Source organism: Clytia hemisphaerica, unplaced genomic scaffold, assembly GCF_902728285.1.
Source record: "Clytia hemisphaerica strain Z4C2 unplaced genomic scaffold, Clytia hemisphaerica genome assembly, whole genome shotgun sequence".
Lineage (NCBI taxonomy): Eukaryota > Metazoa > Cnidaria > Hydrozoa > Leptothecata > Clytiidae > Clytia > Clytia hemisphaerica.
The window spans coordinates 391,005-412,468 of record NW_027103803.1 but is presented as its reverse complement, the minus strand read 5'-3'; the positions used below and the strand labels follow the sequence as shown (position 1 = coordinate 412,468).

Genomic DNA, 21,464 nt, shown 5'->3' with positions numbered 1-21,464 from the left:
TTACAAACAAAAAATAGTTTGTTCCCCTGCGTCCCCCCCCCCACCTTCCGAAAAAAAGAAGAAGGGGGGATCAGAAATTTGGTTGTGATGATGGAATGGTGAAAGTTTGATTTATAAACTTGGTTGATACTACTAAATAACAAAACAAACTTGTTGTCAAAGAGATTTAAACAGTAAGTGAAAATACAGTCCAGATATCAACAATCCCATGTTTTGACCAATCCTCCAACATCACAACATATAGTTGGTCATGGTGATACATGCAAACTTGTTTATGGACTTTGATGTAATTATTAGATGGATGCTTTTAGATCTTGTAAGGCTGCTTTTTCATTTTTGTTTTGTTACCCTGGGTTGGCTAGGAAAGTTTTGGGTTTGCAAGTATTTTTCGATGAAGTATAATTTTGGTCGCCGAAGATTTTGCGATTTTCTTTCTTCACAAAATACACCGTTTAGCAGTCTTGCTATCTCCACGGTGCTCTAACGGCAACGCAGAGCCGGTAGGTAGAAATGCACATTTTACTGACTTTTGACGCCAAAACAAGGAAGAATTCACCAAAATGAGCTTTCAATGCATCAGTACTTACCTTTAAATCATTCAAATCTTTTCATTCTTTTTTTGAATCACAATTAGAAATTATCAGGGAAACAAAAAAAACTACATCTCTTTTCTTAAAGACTTAAACTTTTATCAAGATATCAAGATTGACAGATTTCGAGTTCGGGCCGATTTGACTTTCGTTTTGAGTGATTTCATTTTCGATTTCAAGCCAATATCCTAATACTTGCCGATTTTTGACCAAGTATTTTTTGGAGTCGCAGTTGAAGCTTTTTTTGTCCACAGGTAGCCTTTTTTTGTTGAAAAAACTGGTTTTTTGTGTGCTTCCGTGCAAAGGCCAGGCCTAATTGATAGTTTGGTTTGTGTCCTCCGACCGACTCTAAATTTTTTAGAAAAAGTGTTTCACTTTGAGTCGGAAAAATCAAAAAAAAATTACCTCCTTTTCACATGATAACTACTATCTCTGCGGTTCTTTTTTAACTGACTGCTTTGATTCTTCTATAAACAACATCCACTTCGCGCACAAAAACTCGTCCTGGTGTAGCCCGTACTTAAAAACAAATATTAGGCACCTAAAAGCAGAGACTCTCAGCTGTATTCCTTTTTAAAGCACACGCCGCAAACGCCTCAATCTCCAATTAGAAGTTATCTTGCGATCGCGGTGCGTGCCTTTGAGGATCCAGGCTTTAGGCTATTTCTTTACATTCGCGTATGGATTCCAGGATTGCACGATTACTAGAGGCATTCCAAAAAAATTTAGGTTTTTGGTGGGAAAATGAAAAAAAGGTTCCAATTTTAGCTATCGACCGACCGACCGACCGACCGACCGACCGACCTACCCATTTTTCAAAGCTTCTAGGACACGAACCAAACAATCAATTGGGCCTGGCCAAAGTTGGATCTTTCGGATTTTACTCGTTCTTTCTAGAATTCTTTTTACACAGTAGTACGGGAAAATAGGTCAAGGCAGATAACTAACGTAGGATCCTCTAATATCGACATGCGTCTTCTAATTTCGACATAAAAAATCAAACATAAACAAATACATACCAAAGTTATCAATCAATCACTAAATTGTACTCTCCCTATCACGTCACAGATTGTTAATATAATATGAGAAATGTGAAGTGTTATATTACTTATATTTGAAAAGAAAACTTTAACGATGTAGTAATCACTAAAAAACTAATTACTGTAGGTGTAGCATGCTTTCAACGAAGATGCTCAAATCACAACAACATTTTGCACACAAGGAATTTTTTAGTAGACCTTTTTACCGTGAACCGAAAATAATTAAAAGAACCCGGTTTCCTTATGAATTTGAAAAGGGACTGGGTGTGCCAGATGCAGCGCATAGAAGTTTAACGCGGTCTCTTAGCGCCTAGATCGCGTTCTTGCAATAAACAATAAGGACGGGGAAACCAGGTCGACTAAGCGCGCGAATTATTTTTATCACGTGACTTGAAGCGTAAGAAAGTTGTAAAATTTTAATGATGGACACGCAGGCTGCATCATTTGAAAATTTCAGGCGTGTGGTCAATCACACTCCTAAAATCTTAATTTTAGTAATTTAGGCGTGTGATAAGGAGTGCTATGCACAACTTTCAGTTGTGAAACTTACTTTATGGGATGTGATTGATCGCACTCCTCAGACATTTTAGGTGTGTGTGGAGGTGTGCGCGTGCTATCGCACGCCTCAAATGATGCAGCCTGGACACGGGAAAGTTACGAGGAAGTTTGCATGCGTTTGTTTTGTGTGTTGTGTGAAACTGCTTATAGTTTGGCTGTTTTTTTTATTGAAAGGATTGCAATGTTTACTGAACTTCTAGTTTGATGGATGAACTTATGCAATAAGAATGATACCAAGAATTTCATTCAAGGTTTGTTTTTTGATTATTTTACAGATCCGGTGTGTCGAAATTAGAAGACGCATGCCGATATTAGACAATCCTACTGTACAAAAATAAATCCTCCAGAGGTTTGCTTTTTTATGACTTTTCTGGGTTCAAAGACGTTTGATTGCCAATTAGACCTGTGGCAAACTAGACCGGTCTAGCCAACTGGGCAGGGGACTCGTATATATCCAGACGATCTCAATCGAACGGAATCAACGATCGAACCAGTCGAACCAAATCGAACGCAATCGACCGATTGAAATAGACCTTTTTTCAAAGAGGCCACCCTGTTGAATAATTATGTAGTCCAGCAGAAAAACAATGATAAAACCATGCATAATTATTACAATATGATATGATACAGTAATTATGCATGGCTCCATCATTGTTTTTATGACTGGACTACACAATTATTCAACAGGACGTCCTCTTTGAAAAAAGGTCTATTCGATTGTCAAACGCAACAGGGGGGGGCACGCAGTTACTACTAGACATGATGTGTAGTAAGTGCTTTTTCAACACATTTTTTCAGGACCACCACCCTTTGCAGTTACTACACCTTGGTAGTAACTGTTTTCAGAAAAGATTTCCAGGTACCACCCCTGTTTTTGAGTGATATCATCAAAAACATGCTCGAAATTACCCTAAATTGCGATTATTTTTCAACCTAAAGCCATTTTTGTGCTAGATTTTCTTTTAATTTACTTGGTTAACAGCTGTTGAGAACATTTTAATGATAATTAGGGAAAGCATAATTTCATAGTTGGGTCTGAGAAAAATTTTCAAATTTTCAAAATTTTTTTCGTCCATTTATAACAAAAATATTTTTTTTTAACAAAGAATTTTTTCACAAAAAATATCATTTTTTGTGAAAAATTTTGAAATTTCTTTAAAAAGAATTAAAATATAAGCATTTACTACACCAAAAATGCTAGTTTTAGTGTTTGGCACCACCCCCAAACAGCAGTTACTACACTGTGTAGTAACTGTTTTCATAACTTCTGAATACAGTACCACCACGGTAGTAAGTGTCATACTGTCTTGTAGTAACTGCATGCCCCCCTGAACGCAATCGAATCTCAATCGAATATTACCGCAATTTTCAGATTTAATTGATATTCGATTGCGTTCGATTGATGTTCGATTGATGTTCGATTGCGTTCGATTGCATTCGATCATCGTCGATTGATTGACCCCCGGATTGTTCATCGCATAATTTCTACAGGAAATCGAAAGAAATTTCATTCAGCTTGTGATGTTTGAGAGTTTGGATGTTGGGAAGCTGCAAGAATAAAGCCAGACAATCTCAATCGAACAGAATCTACGATCGAACCAGTCCAACAACAATCGAACCAATCGAATATTACCCAGAATAGACCTTTTTTCAAAGAGGCCACCCTGTTGAATAATTATGTAGTCCAGCAGAAAAACAATGATAAAATCATGCATAATTATTACAATATGCATGATACAGTAATTATGCATGGCTCTATCATTGTTTTTATGGCTGGACTACATAATTATTCAACAGGACATCCTCTTTGAAAAAAGGTCTATTTTGATGTTCAATTAAGATTCGATTGCGTTCGACAATCGAATTTCAATCGGTCGATATTGCGTTTGATTTGGTTCGATTGGTTCGATCGTCGATTCTGTTTGTTTGAGATCGTCTGGATCTGTCTGGATTATACATAGCTAGATTTTATTTCGCGAATAATGAGCCTGAAAATAGCTGAAAAACGACCCACGGCATGGCCCGAACATTTTCGGGCCTGTTTGGACCATGCTCGGGCCACAAAAAAGTATTATTGAATCGGCCCGAACATTTTGTTTGGACCATGTATTTACAATTGATACGGATTTTATTTATATACCTTTCCTGGTTTATTATCATCCATTGTTAAATATTTTCATTAGACATATTCAAAGTTCCAAATATATATCAGTTTGATTCACAAAGTTGTATAACAGTACAAAAAACGATCCAGAAAAATTCTGCTTCGAATAGGAGAAGACCACGAGAAAAGGCAACGGGATAAAGAATAAAAAGAAGACCATGTTATGTAAGATTCAAATCATTCTTTTTAATAATTTTCCTAACTTAATTGGAAAATAGATGATTAACTTTTATATTTGAACAATATATATTTGAATAAAGATGAAGATTTTTAAATTTGTTTGCTAAAATAAGGAATTTAAAATATAAATATTGGGTCCTGAAATTACACGCGCAATCGTAGCAAGTTTTCGAAAATCTGGCCCGAAACTGCGCGGGGGACCGCGCGGGCCACGCGCGGGCCATTTAAAAAAAGTATTAATCAAGAGGCGCCCATGTTCGGGCCATGCCGTGAATCGTGCTGAAAATAGCCATTTTTTGCCATAAATTAAAATTGACTGGTTTTTCTATCGAAAGAAACTTCACGTGGATCTAAATTCTTCTTTCCAAGCTCGACCATTATGGAATTCGTGGTACTGAGAATGCATGGTTCAAATCTTATCTTTCTGATCGCTCCCAGTTTGTCTCTCTCTCTAACTCACAATCTAGATTGCTACCAATCAGACATGGGGTACCTCAAGGTTCAGTCCTTGGCCCTTTATTATTCTTAATTTACATCAAAAACGGCGCAAAAAATCGCGACATCACAGTCTCTTTAAACGATATATTTCCATCTTTACAGATCTTTATAAATCAAGTTTCCTATTCAGAATAAATATACTTACATACATTAACCCATCGATAAATTTATTGAAGTTTGAAGTGAAAAGATGGAAATAAAACATACAGTAGTTGGGTCCCAGTAGTTGACGCTGACACTTGTGAACCGTAGCTTTGCTACCATTTTGATCATTTTAGAAAACCTCTAACCGAGCTCGAAAATATTAGCTAGAACGAGCTTCTTTCAACCGCGGGCGCAGAGGGGGGTGGTTTCGGGGCGGTTGAGCTATCACCAGATTAACACGGTTGCGTTGAGCCCATGGCGTTCTAGATGGGTTGAGGATATTTCTATTTGGTTGAGTTGCAGGAGGCTTTAAAAGTTTTGTTTTTAAATAACTCTCAGCGTGATATCGTTTGCTTACTCATCAATTTTAATTTACAAAAAAGCTTTTTGATATTGACACGGATGGGATGTGGAGCAAAATTGGTCCGAACAGAAAGAAGGAAAAGATATGAAATATAGGAGCATAAGAAGGTGTTGGTGTGGGGGTTACTCTTTTGCACCAGGTTGCCCTAGCCCCTATATAGTTACACCTGCGGCGGCGGCACCACGCGTTGGGCAATCTGTGCATCTATCTATATATAGCCACTTGTGTATTCTTCTATCTATAAAAATTCCACAATTTTGAAATGAGCTCGGAAATGAGAACTCCATGGTTTTGCTCTTTAATTCAATTTAATTTTAATTTTGAGCTCTTCAGGTGTGTAGTACGTCAATCCACACTATTTGAATAACAATAACAAATAAAAAATATGAATTCACCCCCAGAGGCTGTTGGCATCATCTCTGCTTTAACGAGCTTGCGCACCTTATAGAGAATGAGACATGCTTAAGCAAATGGAATTTAGGAAGGAATCTTTTCAAAATTGGTGAAGGTTTTGGATAAAGCCCCCCTCCCAGGGGCCCCCCACGCGGTTTGCGTGAATGCGTGAATGTGCTTTTTTGGTTGCGTGAATGCGTGAAAATTGAAAAAAATTGCGTGAATGCGTGAATTAAAAAAACTTGCGTGAACGTGAAAATCCATTTTCTATTGCGTGAATGCGTGAATCTGCCCTGTTTTTTACGTGAACTCGGGGAATTTCCCTTTTCACCCAGTTTGCAGAACGTGGCACGTTTGTTCGAGATTTTGAGTGCAGCACTCACCAAAAGTCGAGTGCAAGTACATATTTTTTCTTTTATAAGCATAACGTTTATAAGCATATGCAGGCTCAGTTTTTGGTCACTAAACAATGGCTCTATTGTTTGAGAACAATAGAATGCTAAGCATAATGCGAGCCTGATGTAGGGGCAGACACTTGCTTATAAAAAAAAAACATGTATAGTTTAGTCCATGGTTGCGCCTCCCTTAGTCACTATGTTTTCGACCCCTCCACGTTAGGAAATCAAGACGCGAGCCCTGATTAAAACTATTCTTTTTAAAATTTTTGTTTGCTCACTTCGCTCGCAACAAATGTTCATCCTTTTACCTCATTTTGCAAACTATCAAGCGATCGTACCTCGCCTCTTAACGAATTTAGACTACATTCTTTTTCAATGGTGTTAAAGATAGCATTTTTAGCCAACCGCGAGGTGACAGAAATGCAAAAAATTTCCTCTCTGCACAAACCTTGGTTGCGCCTCCTTACCCCTTAGCTAAGCATTATGGTGTCACCCTGGAGTTTGTTTGACCTATTTTTGATAATGATTAAGATATTTTTTGTACAAAAACTCCCCTGCGGCGCATATCTTTTCACTTACTATCGTGTTACCTTAACTGGAGAAGTTTCACCTTTTCTAAACGACAGTGACATGTTAGAAGAATTAAATATTTTGCGTGATGGCATGTGATTAAAGTTAAAAACTTACGTAGCGCTTTAAGCTAATGTGCTTATAGTCAGGTGTACAGGAAAAAATCACTACTGAGTTAAGTTTTTCTCAAGTGCATGACCAGATCCATTCGAAAAATCTCGAGTGTAGCAGCCTTGCCATTTTGGTTCCGCTGGGGCGCCTCGTATACGAGGGCATTCTACCATTTGTAGTAGATTGCAATGTCTAACGTCTGCTCCACTCTCGACTACTTAACAAAAACAAACGACTTCTCTGATAATTCAGACTCTGCAAACTGGCTTTTCACCCAAATGTGTAGAAATGTTTGACAATTTCCCCGATTTTTCCGAAAATTTCCCCGATTTCCCAAAAAATCGGGTTTGCGTGAATTTCGAGAAAAACTTGCGTGAATGCGTGAATTGCGAAAATTATTTGCGTGAATGCGTGAATTTAGGGTCCGCTGGGGGGCCTCCTCCCAAGCGGTAACTCTGATTACGATATCACACAATTTTTTGTCTTCAATCACGATCACGGAAGCCAGAAAAAATGGCTAATCATGAGGCCCCCCAGCGGACCCTCAATTCACGGTCCATGATTCACGCAATCACGCAATTTTTTTTCGAAATTCACGCATTCACGCAAATTTTCCTCGAGTTTCATGCAATAACCCGATTTTTCAGGAAATCGGAAAATTTTCGGGAAAATCGGGAAAAAATTGGGAAAACGTGAAAACTGCACATGATCGGTGGAAAATTTCACGTATTCAATCACAAAATAGCCCAGATTCACGCATTTAGGCAATCAAAAAGTGAATTTTCACGTTCACACAAGTTTTTTCAATTCACGCATTCACGCATTTTTTTCCCAATTTTCACTCATTCACGCAACCGAAAATGCCCATTCACGCATTCACGCAAGCCGCTGAGGGGGGGGAGGCCAATCATCACGCACGCATCCTTTTGAAAAAGTCCAAATAATCAAGTATCACGGCTCAAAACTTTTTCAAATTACGATCACGTTTTGACCTCTCATCACGCAATCACGAAACTTTTTTTTCAAAATCACGTAGCCACGCTGCAAAAAAGTCCCTATACATCATCACGCAAACCGCTTGGGGGCCTCTTGAGTAGAGGTTCTGGTTGGTTGTGTGGCCATGTGTTAAATCGGATATGTGTTAGAAGGGCCATTGATTCAAAACCATAAGATTAGAAGAAAAAAATGATAATGGGAAGAGATAATTATGATGCGATTTCCTCTGGCTCATTTCCCGCCAAACTGTTTAACAATGGAGGCTTAGAAATTTTGATTCTGCTGATCGTCTGCCTGGATGCTTTGATAACTTAAGCATACACGAGCCTGACCAAGGGGCATACACTTGCTTATAAAAAAAAAACATGTACTATAGACTCTCGCTAATTCGAACTTCTATTATTCGCTGTCCATAACTCGAACTAATTCTCAAACAAACTTTCGCTTGCTTCGACTAGTTTTTGGAATCAACAACTTGAAATTCTGCGTCCACTGGTCCAACAATGATTTGTAGCAAAACTAATTTTTCGATGAAATTCCACCGGGTCAGTTTTTCCATTTCTGAAAAAGGTTCCACAGTAAATCTCCAAGTGTCAATCAATCTATATTATCATAAAGTCAGAAAAGATTTGTAGTTACTCAAACATCAAACAAACAGCCATGACTTTCATGTTTTTCAATACACATCTTCGAAAACCACTGTCCGAAAATCGGGCAGAGGTTAGAGTTTTGCCTTCTAATTTTTCGATAATTCCACCAGGTCATATTTTCGATTTCTGAAGAAGGTTTCACAATAAATTTCCAGTGTCCATCAATCTAGATTATCGTAAAGTCAGAGAAGATCTGTAGATACTAACATCAAACCAAGATAATACTACCCGGGGATACTTCTTTAAAAGCTTTTAAATTATCTTTGATCTTGATCAAACAAGCAGCCATGACTTTCATGTTTTTCAGTACACACTTTCGAAAACCACTGTCCGAAAATCGTCTGCTGGAACCCAAAATCCGATTTCCTTTTCCATCGTATTAATAAGAGAGGATTTGTGGAGTAAATGATGGTCTGATTTATTTGATGGGCAAGAATCCGTTACTTTTTATCCCTGGATAATCTCCTCATTTTCAAAGATTTACACGTTTTTCTTTTGTTTTTTTTAAGAACCGCACTTTAATAAACACGAGGCTCAGAATGCCTAAAAACTAAGAAACATGTAAGAAACATGCTGAGGCTGAGAATGAGAAAATAACATTTTTTAAATTCGGTTTTTTTAAGAACCTTCCAATCCATGAGGCTGATTATGTCAAAAAGTTTAGAAACATGTAAGAAACATTTAAGGCTAAAAAGGACGATTTCATAAGAAACATTGAGGCTGCTTGGTAAAACTAGTTTCTTAAAAAAAAAACGTGCATACGAGAAAGTGTAGAAGACAGATTGAAGCCTGTGAAAGGTGGACTATAAGAATTATATCAATTTAGCCAACTTTTGAGCAGTGAGGAATTAAACAAAGATGAGAGATGGCGCAAGTGGAAGAAGATGCGTTTGAATCCTGATCGATTAAAAAAAAGCTGTGGAAGTTTTTTTTCATCAAAAGGCTCTAATTCTCCTGTTTTATCTTTTAATAATACTGACATGGTATCGATTCCGTTACTTCTGATCCCCAGATGATCCTCTCATTTCCAAAGATTTCTACGAGAAGGTGCGGAATATGGCCTGAATCGTCAACAGTCTTTGACAAATAAGCTTTGGATTTCCTTCAAGAATATAACGGTTTCAACCTCCTTTTAAAAGATAACTTATTACACAAATATTACAAGGCAAGTATCTAACGGCCTTAAAATTTGCACGATCTGAAATTAACACGAATTTGTCTGCTTTTTCAAGGAAACAGCGGTTGGTTTTAATCAAGGGGGTTTTTATTAACACGAAATTTTTCAATTCGTGTTGATAAATGACTAGTAATATTCGTGTAATAAGGTAACTCGAGATAAAGCAATGAGTGTAGTTTTGACTTCCATAATAAGTATCATTTCTGAACTATCCAAGTATTGAATTTTGACCGTGCGCAAAACATCTCATGAGCTTTGATAAAACTTCACCGGATCTAAATTGTGACTATTTTTGCAATTTCTTTCTTCTTGGGTTTATTCTTTACGATGGAAATTCCTGGGGAATGAGACAGGGTGTTCACAAAATGTTTCATCAGTGGTCTTGGCATTTCGGTACAGTATGTGGCCCCCAAAACGGCGATCAAATTTGAAATTTCTCTCAAATCTAGAGGAAAAGAGATTTTACAAAAATATTTGCTGCATGAAAACCTTTAACATCTCTACTTTATTTCCTGGAAGTTCTTTTTCAAAATTTTCAATTTCAACAATATTTTTCAATCGCTTAAAAATAGGTAGCTTTTTTCTAATGGCCCCCAAAACGGAGGTTTGAAATTTTGGCGATTTCTCAAGATATCTTTAAGATATGAATACAAAATTTTGACCATAGTTTTGAAATATGATTTAGAGGGTTCTGGGCATAAATTTATTTGATAAAATTTTTACAGTATACCCCTGGTTGTCAAAATGCAGGTTTGGGGCCCCCAAAACGGAGGTGTAGTTAAAATCAAAATATCAAGCCCAGTTGTAATAGGGGGGAAAACTATGAACATATTTGTGTTTACCCTTAAATTTACGACCCGATGGATGTAAAATTTATGATTTTTATGAAATATTTCAAAATTTTCGATATCGCAAAGTCCAAACTGAAAATTTAGAAATTTTCAAAATGACAATTTTGATTTAACAACGTCTTAATCAAGTTTTTGAAAACAAATCTCTTTTGAAAATAGTTCCATTCATGTATGGAATAAGTTGTGAAAATTTTAGAAAAAAAGCATAACTGAAACTGAAAATATTAAGCTTTAAAGATATTTTTCTCCTATATTTTGCAAAAAAATGACAGCGGAATTTGCCGTTTTTGCTGATTCAGCGAAAAATTTTATATATAATGTTAATTTTTTGTTATAAACTACTAACTCAAGGTGATAGGAATAGAATTCCAAGACTTTTTGCTTTTTCTCATATTTAGAATTTTCGGTTTTGTCAATGCTGATTCTAGGGCTCCAAAATACTGGTTGACCTTCAAGATGCTATATCTTTTACCCAGCCTCTAAAGTCACAGATGTATTTGCATTTTCTGAACGGCATTAAGTGTAGAAAGTTTCCTAAACCCCGTTTTCATAACTTATTTTCAATATCCAAGGAGCTAGAGTGAGTTATATGCAATTTTTGTCTAATTTTGGTGTTAAAATATTTCCTTTAGACGCAAATATGTTATTTTGAATCTGAACCAGCAAAACCAGCAAAAAAATGCTCATTTCTAAGTATAACCATCATTCTTTCAAATAAACAAAAATCGTTTAATTCTGATAAATCTACAAGTCAGAATCTTAATTTTAATGAAAACCTCCGTTTTGGGGGCCGCCTCCGTTTTGGGGGCCATATACTGTATTTGGTAACCCCGTATTAATCTAATTATTCTCATTCACAGCTAAACATTCCATTTACAACTTGATAACAAACCGACACTCTGGGTGGGTACTAAAGTACACGTTTTTTTATAAAAACATCCAAAAAATTTGAAATCTTCGGGTGTTCTTGACTTTTTGAGATTTAAGCCTAAAATGTTCTTAACATGTTCTTATTTTCACCATTTTGTGTCTGTTTTCCCATGGACATATAAAAAGAGTTGGACGTTTATGTCTATTTATTTGCGAATAAATAGAAACTTTTAATTCTTTGAAGCGAGGCGCGTTTCCGCCAAACACTGATATTTTTCCGACATGTGTGGCGAGCAGATCCGTCGAAACTCCGACATTTTTACTCGTTTAACTTGACCTTGAAAACTTTTATTTTCTATGGATTACATCATTTCCAACCAATCAAAGTTTTTAAAATTCGTGAGAAGATAAACACGGCTTTCAAGGAGAGCAAAAATGGTGGAAAATGGAGGCTGCAGTCAGAAGTTATGATGGATGAAAGATTACTGAAAATTGTGTTAAATTTTCTAACTGTTAACCTCTATTTTTCAAATGTTAATTATGGAGTTGGATGAAATTCATAGGGGAAGATGAAATTGTGGGACTGTAGTGTAAGGATTGCTCTTTCTTCTGGTACCTTACACTCCAGTACACTTTTAGGTTATGGCCTACACTATGGGGTTTTATATGATGAATTTCTTGTTTTTCTGCCGTTATTTTTCTCAAATTTTGCCTCGATTTAGATCTTCCGAAAAATTGAAAACTTATTTGGAAATAAGAAAGGTGTTTCTGTTATGTTTAAATGTGAAATTTCCACTGATTTTGTGTGGTACGGAAAGAAATTTTTGTTCTTTTAACATGGTGGAATTAATGTCAATATCAACAACCCAGACCAGGTAAAGGTTTTTGTTTTTCTTCATAATGAGTATTAATTCTTCAATTCTCACAGTTCTTTCTAGAATATAAATATTGAAATAAATAAAGACATAACATAAACTGATAGCCCTGCTGAATTTTGACTGGACTTTTTGGACTTTCCTTTCTGCCAACCGATTTGATTTTACGATACCGATACCCCTGCTGAATTTTGACTGGACTTTGGACTTTTCTTTCTGCCAACCGATTTGATTTTACGATACCTATACCCCTGCTGAATTTTGACTGGACTTTGGACTTTTCTTTCTGCCAACCGATTTGATTTTACGATACCGATACCCCTGCTGAAATTTGACTGGACTTTAGACTTTCCTTTCTGCCAACCGATTTGATTTTACGATACCGATACCACTGCTGAATTTTGACTGGACTTTAGACTTTCCTTTCTGCCAACCGATTTGATTTTACGATACCGATACCACTGCTGAATTTTGACTGGACTTTAGACTTTCCTTTCTGCCAACCAATTTGATTTTACGATACCGATACCCCTGCTGATTTTGTTTATTGAGTTAATGTTATTGAGTCATGGAAGGTCATATTAAAAACCTAAAACTAATCTGCAGAATGTGTGGTTTGAAAAGTCATCAAAAAGATTACAAAAACCCCAAATCAGTTATGGAGTATTCTGCCATTATTAAACAGGTTTTTAAATTGAATGTCACCGAGGAAAATGAATCAATTTTTTCAAAAGTGTTATGCAAACGTTGTCACATGAAGTTATACCGCTTAAAAAATAAAAATTTAGACATTCCACCCGATGAACTTACATCACATGGTGACAGTTTTTTTGAGTTCAGACCACACAGTGAAGAATGTTATGTATGCACTTTAGCTTCAAAGCGAGGACCAGGAATCAAGAGACCAAAACTGTTCAATCTCAAAGAGGAGATAAAACATCTAAAAGGATATACTACACTTGAGATTGAAAATGAGATGCATATTACCGATATTGATCGTCTAGGAAAGGCTATTTGTATTAAAACCCTCATTATTGATGTTAATGAGAAAACCTGGAAATTTCATGCACTAAATCGTTATGTATCATCTCCTTTTTTGATAGATGATGTTTTGCTACCTTCAACGATCGACAATTTGGTACAACTTAAGTTGGTATTTGAACTATTTTCTAAACCACTTTGTTGTGGGAATTATGATTTTCCTACCCTGATTGAATCAAAAATTTGTGATGCTAGGAATTTTGAATCCAATGATGGAATTGTGACTGGTCGAATTGAATCTTATAGCGGAGATTCTTTGACAGACTTAACTACCATAAGGCATTCAAATTGCACAGTTTTAATAGCAAATGAACGGGAGAGATGTGACATATGTAATAGTTATAGAGCAGCTTTACATGCAATGCAGTCGCGAAAACGAAACAGCACAGGAGAGGTTAGTGAATACACCAATGACCGATACCTCAATGTGCAGCAGTTAAGAGAAAAACTGCAAAAGTATGAAACTGAAAGAAAGGCATTAAAGTCAAAGATAAGGAGGATGGATGATAGGATAAAAAGATGTGTTATGGAAGACGGTGTCACCTTAGATGGAGAGCAATATGATATTTTAAAACAGACAGTTGAGGACAAAGAAAATCCATTTGGTGAGGACAGTCCACAACACTTATTATGGGAGCAACAAAAAAAATATGCTGCATTAAAAGACAAACGAGGTATGAGGTGGCACCCTTTGATTATAAGATGGTGTATTGGGATCTACCTTAAAAGTCCAGGGACATACAAAGGACAATTACAGCAATTTTTGAATCTGCCATCAAAGAACACCTTACTAAAATACATTAACTATACTGATCCTGGGTGTGGTTTCAATCCTGACACTATTGCAAATATTGCCAGACAATTTGACGCCCTTGAAAAACCTCATCAAAGTTTTGTTTCCTTGGTTGTTGATGAAATGAAGATCAAGAGTGGGCTTTGTTTCAGCACCTCTACTGGGAAAATTGTTGGTTTGTGTGAAGAAGGGTCTATAAATGATCTTCTGTCCGAATTTGAGCTTAAATACAGTGAAGAGGAGTCTGAAAACCAACGCCCCCTTGACAGTACCGACAGGGAACTTGCTAGCTATGCCACAGCACTCATGGTCAGAGGAATTTCTTCAAACTTATTTTATGTCTTTGGACACTTTGCTTCCAGCTCTGGAATGACAAGCAGTCAGCTGTACCATGTTATTTGGGAGGGTATCAGTTTATTGGAGTCCATTGATTTGAAGGTGTTGGCCATAGTTGCCGATGGTGCCTCAACAAACCGAAAGTTTTTCAAACTCCATAATTGGGAAACGAAAGAAAACTTTAGTCCAGAAAATGTTATCTATTGGACATGGAATGAATGTTGCCCAAGTATTTTTTTAATTATATTATTTTTGCTCTGTATCCCACAATATTATTGTGTCTATCTTGTCCACAAATATCAACTAAAGGCCAAAAATCTGTAAAATGTAAAATTATTAAGGTATATGCCGCCAGCCATAACACAGTCATTAAAAAGGTAATGAAGAATAGAGTGATACTTCATATTTTCTTGGTTTTTAATGGTTTACTTTTCATTGCAGCTCGAAAATTGTATTTCATATGTGATCCTCCCCATCTGATGAAAACCACCAGAAACAACTTGGAGAAGTCAAGCTCAAAGTCTACTTCTAGAAATCTAATGGTATGTAATTCAATATAAACTAATTACCACAATCAAAGAGGAGACTTCTATGTTGTTGTGATATTTTAAAACTCATTTCAATAACTTAACTTTTTTTTTTTCTGTTTTTAGTGTGATGGTCAAAGTTTATCCTGGGGTCAAATAATAAATCTTTATGAATGGGATTTAGGGATGGAGAGAGATGCCATTGGTCTGACAATGGGTCACCATTTGACTGAGGAGCATATCAATTTGAATCCGAGATCACGCATGAGAGTTTACTTAGCAGTGCAAGTAAGTGAATCAAGATTGATTTTTTAGCTTTTCATCTCTTAAAAATTATTTGATAAAAATTGATTTGAATGATGTTATTTTAATGTTACTTTTACCATTGAATTTTATGCATATTATTTTGTATAAAAAACATGAAATTTGATTTTCAGAGGCTCCAATTTCTTTAACTTTTTTTTGCACTGTAAGCCTCAAATTATTTATTTCCTATTCTAGAAGTGTTTTAGTCAATTTTAGCTTTAGTCTGATTTTATTTTGACATTTCTGACAAGAATTAAAAACAGTTCAAGAACAAGCCTAAAGACTAGAATGTGTAATTATTTGGCCATTGGCTCATTGTTCTTATAAAACTGTTCGTATAAAAAGAGTGTATGTAAATGCATTTGTATTAATTAGCCATTAAAAATTACACAGATTATGTACATTTTTTTTAGGTTCTCAGTGCTACTGTAGTCAACATGTTGGATGAGCAGGATCTCCATACCACAAAATCTTTGAGGACATTTATTTCCCACATGAACAGATTCTTCGATTGTTTAAACGTCTCCAAGTCTGATGAAAAATCTAACAACCTAGATAAGCACAAGTACAGGGGAGCAGACGACGAACGCTTTGGGGTAAGTATTAACTTTGGCTCATGTTTTCTTATCATTCTTTTTTAAATCCATCCCCCCCGAAGAAAAAAAATCCTGTAGTTCCCCCTCCTTGAGAAGCACTTTGCCCCCCCCCGTAGCAGTTTTCTGTAGAAAAAACAAGGGGTCACTATGTAAAGGAGATATTTTTTTAGGTTCATGGTAAACTTCTGACAATAATCGAACATATTTTTTACTTATTCTTTCTACAGTGGTTGGTCACAACATTTTTGAAGTACCTTAATGATTGGGAGGCGCACTGCTACAGCATCCCAAATTTGACGAAAATTGAACAATCAAAATTATGTCTCAGTCACCAAACACTGGAAGGACTTCGAATAACAGGTAAATTCTATTGCAAACTCAATTTAATTTAGAAAATTGTATAACGAAATCGCAATATCTTAACCAATAGATGAAAAATCTTCCAAGAGCTAATAATAAGCTCATGGACATGATAGCCTTAGTCTGATGTTTGAACCCAGGACCCAGACCTTGACGACCAACGCTTGAGTTTTGAAATAATTGTACCCTTTCAGATACAAAAACTTATACCTTTTTCCGAATTTTACCTAAAGAGTAACCCTCACGGGTGTTAAGAATTTGTTTTGAATACATGTCATTTTTGTATTTTGATTATAGTTCGTTCATTCATCGAAGTATCAAAAGTGATGTTCAACGAAGGTGCCAAATATATTCTATCAGAGAAATTAAGTCAGGATCCACTTGAGGAATATTTTGGGAAGCAGAGAATGCGACTCGGATGTAATGAGAATCCAACGCTTAGTCAGTTTAATTTTAATGCTCTCGCAATCGGAGTTGCTGGCGATTTATTGGTTCGACCTGAAGGGAACAGTCGGGGTAAACATAACGAGCAGAAAATCATCGACGTTAACGATATGTCACTTCCCCCCAAAAAGAAGACAAAACCTTCTTAAAAACCACTCAGTACAAACAATCGAAGTTTATAAACATTTTAGAATTTTTAATCCTGATGATAAGCGAAACTGTCATAGCAGCTAAATAATTTTTTGTCTGTTCTTTACTGATTGATATAATTTTGTTTATGAATTTTTGTCAACTGAACAATAATATTACATATTACAAATCACATAACTTCTTTTTCCTCTTATTATACCATCAATATCTGTACCCCAGTGGTTTCAAAGCTGAGTGGGGCTAAATTCAAAATTTTCAAACCCGCTGGGGTGGGTCAAACGGTTATATTTTGCCAATGGGGTCATAAGATTCTATCGTTCTTTCATCATTCTTCCACTGGGGTTGCTCATCACTGGTGTGAAAGAGAAACTCCCATTTTCCACTGAGGTGACCAATTTCCCCTATAGGGCGATTTTTTCACTGGGGTTGGCTAATAAGGCGGATCCTAGTGGGTCACAGAGAGGTCTTTTATATAATCTTCCATCACTTGAATTTGAATGTAATTTAGGCTTAAAAATCCACTCGAAATGCCAGCAATTAGACTAGACCAGACACCCAAAATCGTCTATTGGCCTACCCTGAAAATTGTGCCATATACTAAATTAAAATTGAAAATTTGAGGTATCAAAATCTTTCATTTGAAGGGGGTAAACAACTCTGAGGAGTGCATACGGTTGTAAAGTGGTTAAAATAATTGACATAATGTTTACTCTTTCTTCTTTATCATTTTTTCTCGACCTTGGTTAGATATCTATCAGAAGTAAAATCATTTGACAAAAATATTAATAAAGTGGTAAATATTTGATTCAAAATAAATTCAAAAAATTAGTTTATGGACCTACCCCGGTGGGTTGGACCAGGTAGGTCCATAAAAGTATCACTTGTTACTTTCTGCCTTATCCTGTTCAGATTTATCACCACTTTTCCCTTTTCCATGTAAAGACTTTCTCATAGAGGGCTCACTCTTTTCTGAAATATTTTGTTTTTTCCTCTTTAACATTCGGATCCAGCAGTTTAGAAATGACTTGGCTCTGAGTGAAACCCACTTTCTCAAAATAATGTTCTTGAGAGCTTTTTTCATTCCATCACATTGTATAGACTTAGTCAATGCTATCCAGCCTAAATCCACCAATTCGTTTTGATTGAGCTTCTCAAGTAACACCTCTCTCAAATCTTCTCCTTTATAGTTTAGGATTAAATTGCTATTCAGGACAGTCCTTGCCATATTTTCAACTCTCCGAATAAATATATAAAAATCATCATTAACTTGGAATAATCCACCACGGTTTACCCTTTCGGTCCAGGATTTTGAAAATTCCAAAAAAGATTTTTTATTTTCATTGGGATTAGCACGCCACGTTTCAATAGTTTCCACGACAACTTTTCCCATATCAGTGTCTTGTCTATTTTTAAATCTTTTTGAGAGGGAAAATGGTATGAAACCAGCAACATACCGCAGAGTTTTCTGCTCTTGTGATGACAACTTGACATCAATTTCATTAAAATTCCGCGTTAATAACTTATCATTCCTCCAAGTCAAGGAAAGCTGGAAAAAACTCTTAAAAATGTTGTTCAACAAAAACAGTGAAACCTCCTCGTCAACATTCACTGCCAGTTTTGACATTGCATTTTTAAAACTTTCATTTTTGCAGGTACGGTGAAGTGTAGTACTGATGGTTTCACGCGCAGCAGCTTTGTTGGTCTTCAGTTGGAGGAGTCCTATACAAAATTTGGACAACATTGAGGCAAAATCTTTGAAGTCGGTGGTTTCCTTTTTTGTGAGGATGGTTGTAGCAAGTTTTAGAGCTTTGTTTCCAAGAGTCTCTCTGCTTTCCCTTTGAATCATGAAGACTTTATTGCCCTTCACCATTTCAAAACTTTTGGTCAGCATGGTTGGTCCTTCCTTATTGTACTCTTCCATTAATACGTTGGACAATAGTTCTGAGAAATAAAGAAAAAAGTTTTTCCTTACTCAGATCTGCGAATGGGAATTACAGTTCAGTATATTTTTTGGTTTATCATTTTAAATTGTAACAATTTTCTATAAAAGTACGTACAAATTACAAACAAAACAGTGAGTGCAGGCAAGGCAAGGCAAGCAAAAATCATATCATGGACCATGAAAAAAAAATCAAAAAAGTAAAAGAATAACACATAACAAAAATAGCAAAGTCTGAATCCATGGGCAGGCATAATTCTTTACCTTTTTCAATAACCAAAACTCCTTCAGAAAGACACTTTGATAAGTGCTTCTCATAAGCAGATTGTCGAACATACTTCAATTTACATTTATCACAAACGAACTTGGGAGGTGATTTTGTTTTGTGTTTCTTTGTAACTGGGGCCTCAGGCTCTACTTCTGTTGTGGTAGTTTGTGGTGGTGTTTTGTTTTCTTCATGATCTTGAAGGGATGGTATTTCTTCAAGGTCGAATTCTTCAGAAAATATTTCTTCCAACTCTTCTGCACTCAAACCAATAAGTTTATTGTGATCTTCAATAATTACTTCTATTTCATCATCAATATTTTCCAACAACAGATTAATTTCATTTTTCTCTCTATCTTCCATGCTTGCGACCGCCATTTTTATTTGAGTTTGTTTTGATTCCGAGGCCTCGCTTCAAAAAAATCAAAAGAGAAAAAACGGAAAAGTCTGACTAAACGAGGCTGTCGTTATTTTTTCGACGTCTTTTCTCACGTCCTCTTTTTTTCTTTTGATGTGCCGAAACAATAGAGCGCAAACGCGCCTGGTTCTTGGATTTTAAAATAAGAGATGCGTCCAACTCTTTTTATATGTCCATGGTTTTCCTAATAAGAAATCGGGTGTTTTGGAGTCTCCAAAGCCTTAAATGTTCTTAACTATTGAAGCCTTATGTTCTTATATAATTTATTCTTATGAAAAACAAAATGTAGCTTTAATTTTCGTAGAGGGTCAGTCTTAAGGCAGTAAAGAACAGCGGAAAGGCCCCAGAAATAGGCCAGGAATGTTTTCTCGGGAAAAGAAAGTTTAACCATCCTGCGGTATCAAATTTAAAAAGATTAAAAGAGACTAGCTAAAAGAACTGACGTCTTAGTGTAAAGTGCAAAGTTCATGAAAAGAAAAATAGATTAAAAGAGGATTATTGATGATTAGCTGATTGCTTCATCTCATAAGTTGATGCTAATGAGAAATGTTCATGGTGGTCTTTCTATGGTTCAACTTGATGAGTTATAGACGAAAGCTAGCAGGTGAATTGTCAAACTTTTCCCAGACAAGTGAAATGTAATGACTTTGGAATGATAGATTGTATCTAGCGCTTTTCTTGTTCTTTTTGTGCCGGTCAATGTTGTTTTCAAACTAGCATTTGTGATTAAAATCACAAGGACCTTGCAACTTGTGTAGAGGAAATAAGTGGCCCCGAACCCCTAAGAAATTCCCCTCTAGCAGGCTTTCATTTATTCAAATCCCCACGGGGATTATTTTCCAAGGTTTCCAAAGGATTGTATTTTCTTAAAAGCAGGGGCAAAGAAAAATCACCACCAACATCAGCAACTTGATTTGCGAGCTGTAGGGCCTGTAGTAACTTTGAGAAGTATATTCTATGTAACAAGAAAAATATGATACATCATCATGACAATTATCGAATACGAGCTACTGTTTTTGACCTATCATGGATGGAAATCCCTTCATAGCACACTGCAGTATCGCGATTTAACACGACAAACAACTCACAAAACATGATAACCCTGAATGACCTGAATACAAGAATACTTGATAAACATGATACAGGTGACAAAAGATGGAGGAGGAAATAACGACAAATGTAAAAATAAAGTAAGCAAGGTGATGTGTGAAGATAATATTTCTTTCCACTTCGGAACAAATCAATCAAAGTAGAAAACACGTTAAAAATGGAAATCGTGTTTTAAAATCATTCGTAGGCCCAATTGTAAAATTGATAAAAGTAACCAATTTCAACCAAATCTGACCATTTTTGAAGTCCCGTGGAGGCAGCCTGCCTTAAAGTTTTTAGCCTCGTTTTGGCGAAAAAATCATGACCATCGTGGCCCCTAAAAATCCAGATTTTTAAAAAATGAAAAATAAACCCCCAGATATTCACCCGAGGAACAAGTGCGCAAAATTTCAGCCAAATCGGACCATTTTTGAAGTCTCTAGACTGCCCCCAAAGTTTTGAGGTGACATACAGCCATTCTCAGATTCTATTCTCAACTAAAGTTGACGATAAAGACAAGACATAAGATATGTATAAGATATTACAAGAAGAATCAAAAAGTGAGCACGATTTTTCAAAACAATCCACCAAAAGACCATCAATGATTATGTGATATTTTTATAGCAGCCCTCACACACCCCCGGGATATTGAGAATCGAATAACAGGAAGGCATTAAATCTATGGTATTTTTCAAAATATAATTCATCAAAATGATAACGCATGTATGAAGGTAATAAAATAAAATACGTAAACAAATTACCTGGTAAAAA

At 36.0% G+C, this 21,464-nt stretch overlaps 3 protein-coding genes across 6 annotated transcripts in view; 1 reads left to right on the top strand and 2 right to left on the bottom strand.

Moving 5' to 3' along the window:
* LOC136806345 (ATP-dependent Clp protease proteolytic subunit-like) overlaps nucleotides 1-21,464 on the bottom strand; it is a 284,569-nt gene that overhangs the window by 237,676 nt on the left and 25,429 nt on the right. The gene's annotated exons all lie outside the window — the stretch shown is intronic.
* LOC136806331 (uncharacterized) lies at nucleotides 12,467-17,124 on the top strand. Its single transcript, XM_067062886.1, has 6 exons — nucleotides 12,467-14,828; nucleotides 15,041-15,141; nucleotides 15,253-15,414; nucleotides 15,846-16,028; nucleotides 16,256-16,388; nucleotides 16,686-17,124. The coding sequence occupies exons 1-6, from the start codon at nucleotides 12,998-13,000 to the stop codon at nucleotides 16,979-16,981; spliced, it is 2,706 nt and encodes a 901-aa protein (XP_066918987.1). The 5' UTR covers nucleotides 12,467-12,997; the 3' UTR covers nucleotides 16,982-17,124.
* LOC136806370 (uncharacterized) lies at nucleotides 17,704-19,564 on the bottom strand. Its single transcript, XM_067062933.1, has 2 exons — nucleotides 19,186-19,564; nucleotides 17,704-18,923 (listed from the first exon to the last, which is right to left on the bottom strand). The coding sequence occupies exons 1-2, from the start codon at nucleotides 19,562-19,564 to the stop codon at nucleotides 17,860-17,862; spliced, it is 1,443 nt and encodes a 480-aa protein (XP_066919034.1). The 3' UTR covers nucleotides 17,704-17,859.

Bases quoted from the DNA above. Each gene is read 5' to 3' on its own strand.
- LOC136806331 (XM_067062886.1), top strand. From the start codon at position 12,998: ATGGAAGGTCATATTAAAAACCTAAAACTAATCTGCAGAATGTGTGGT. The intron at 14,829-15,040 runs GTATTTTTTTAA...TTTTCATTGCAG, and splicing joins ATGGAATGAATGTTGCCCAA to CTCGAAAATTGTATTTCATA. The intron at 15,142-15,252 runs GTATGTAATTCA...TTCTGTTTTTAG, and splicing joins CTACTTCTAGAAATCTAATG to TGTGATGGTCAAAGTTTATC.
- LOC136806370 (XM_067062933.1), bottom strand. From the start codon at position 19,564: ATGGCGGTCGCAAGCATGGAAGATAGAGAGAAAAATGAAATTAATCTG. The intron at 18,924-19,185 runs GTAAAGAATTAT...TTTATTTCTCAG, and splicing joins AGTTTTGGTTATTGAAAAAG to AACTATTGTCCAACGTATTA.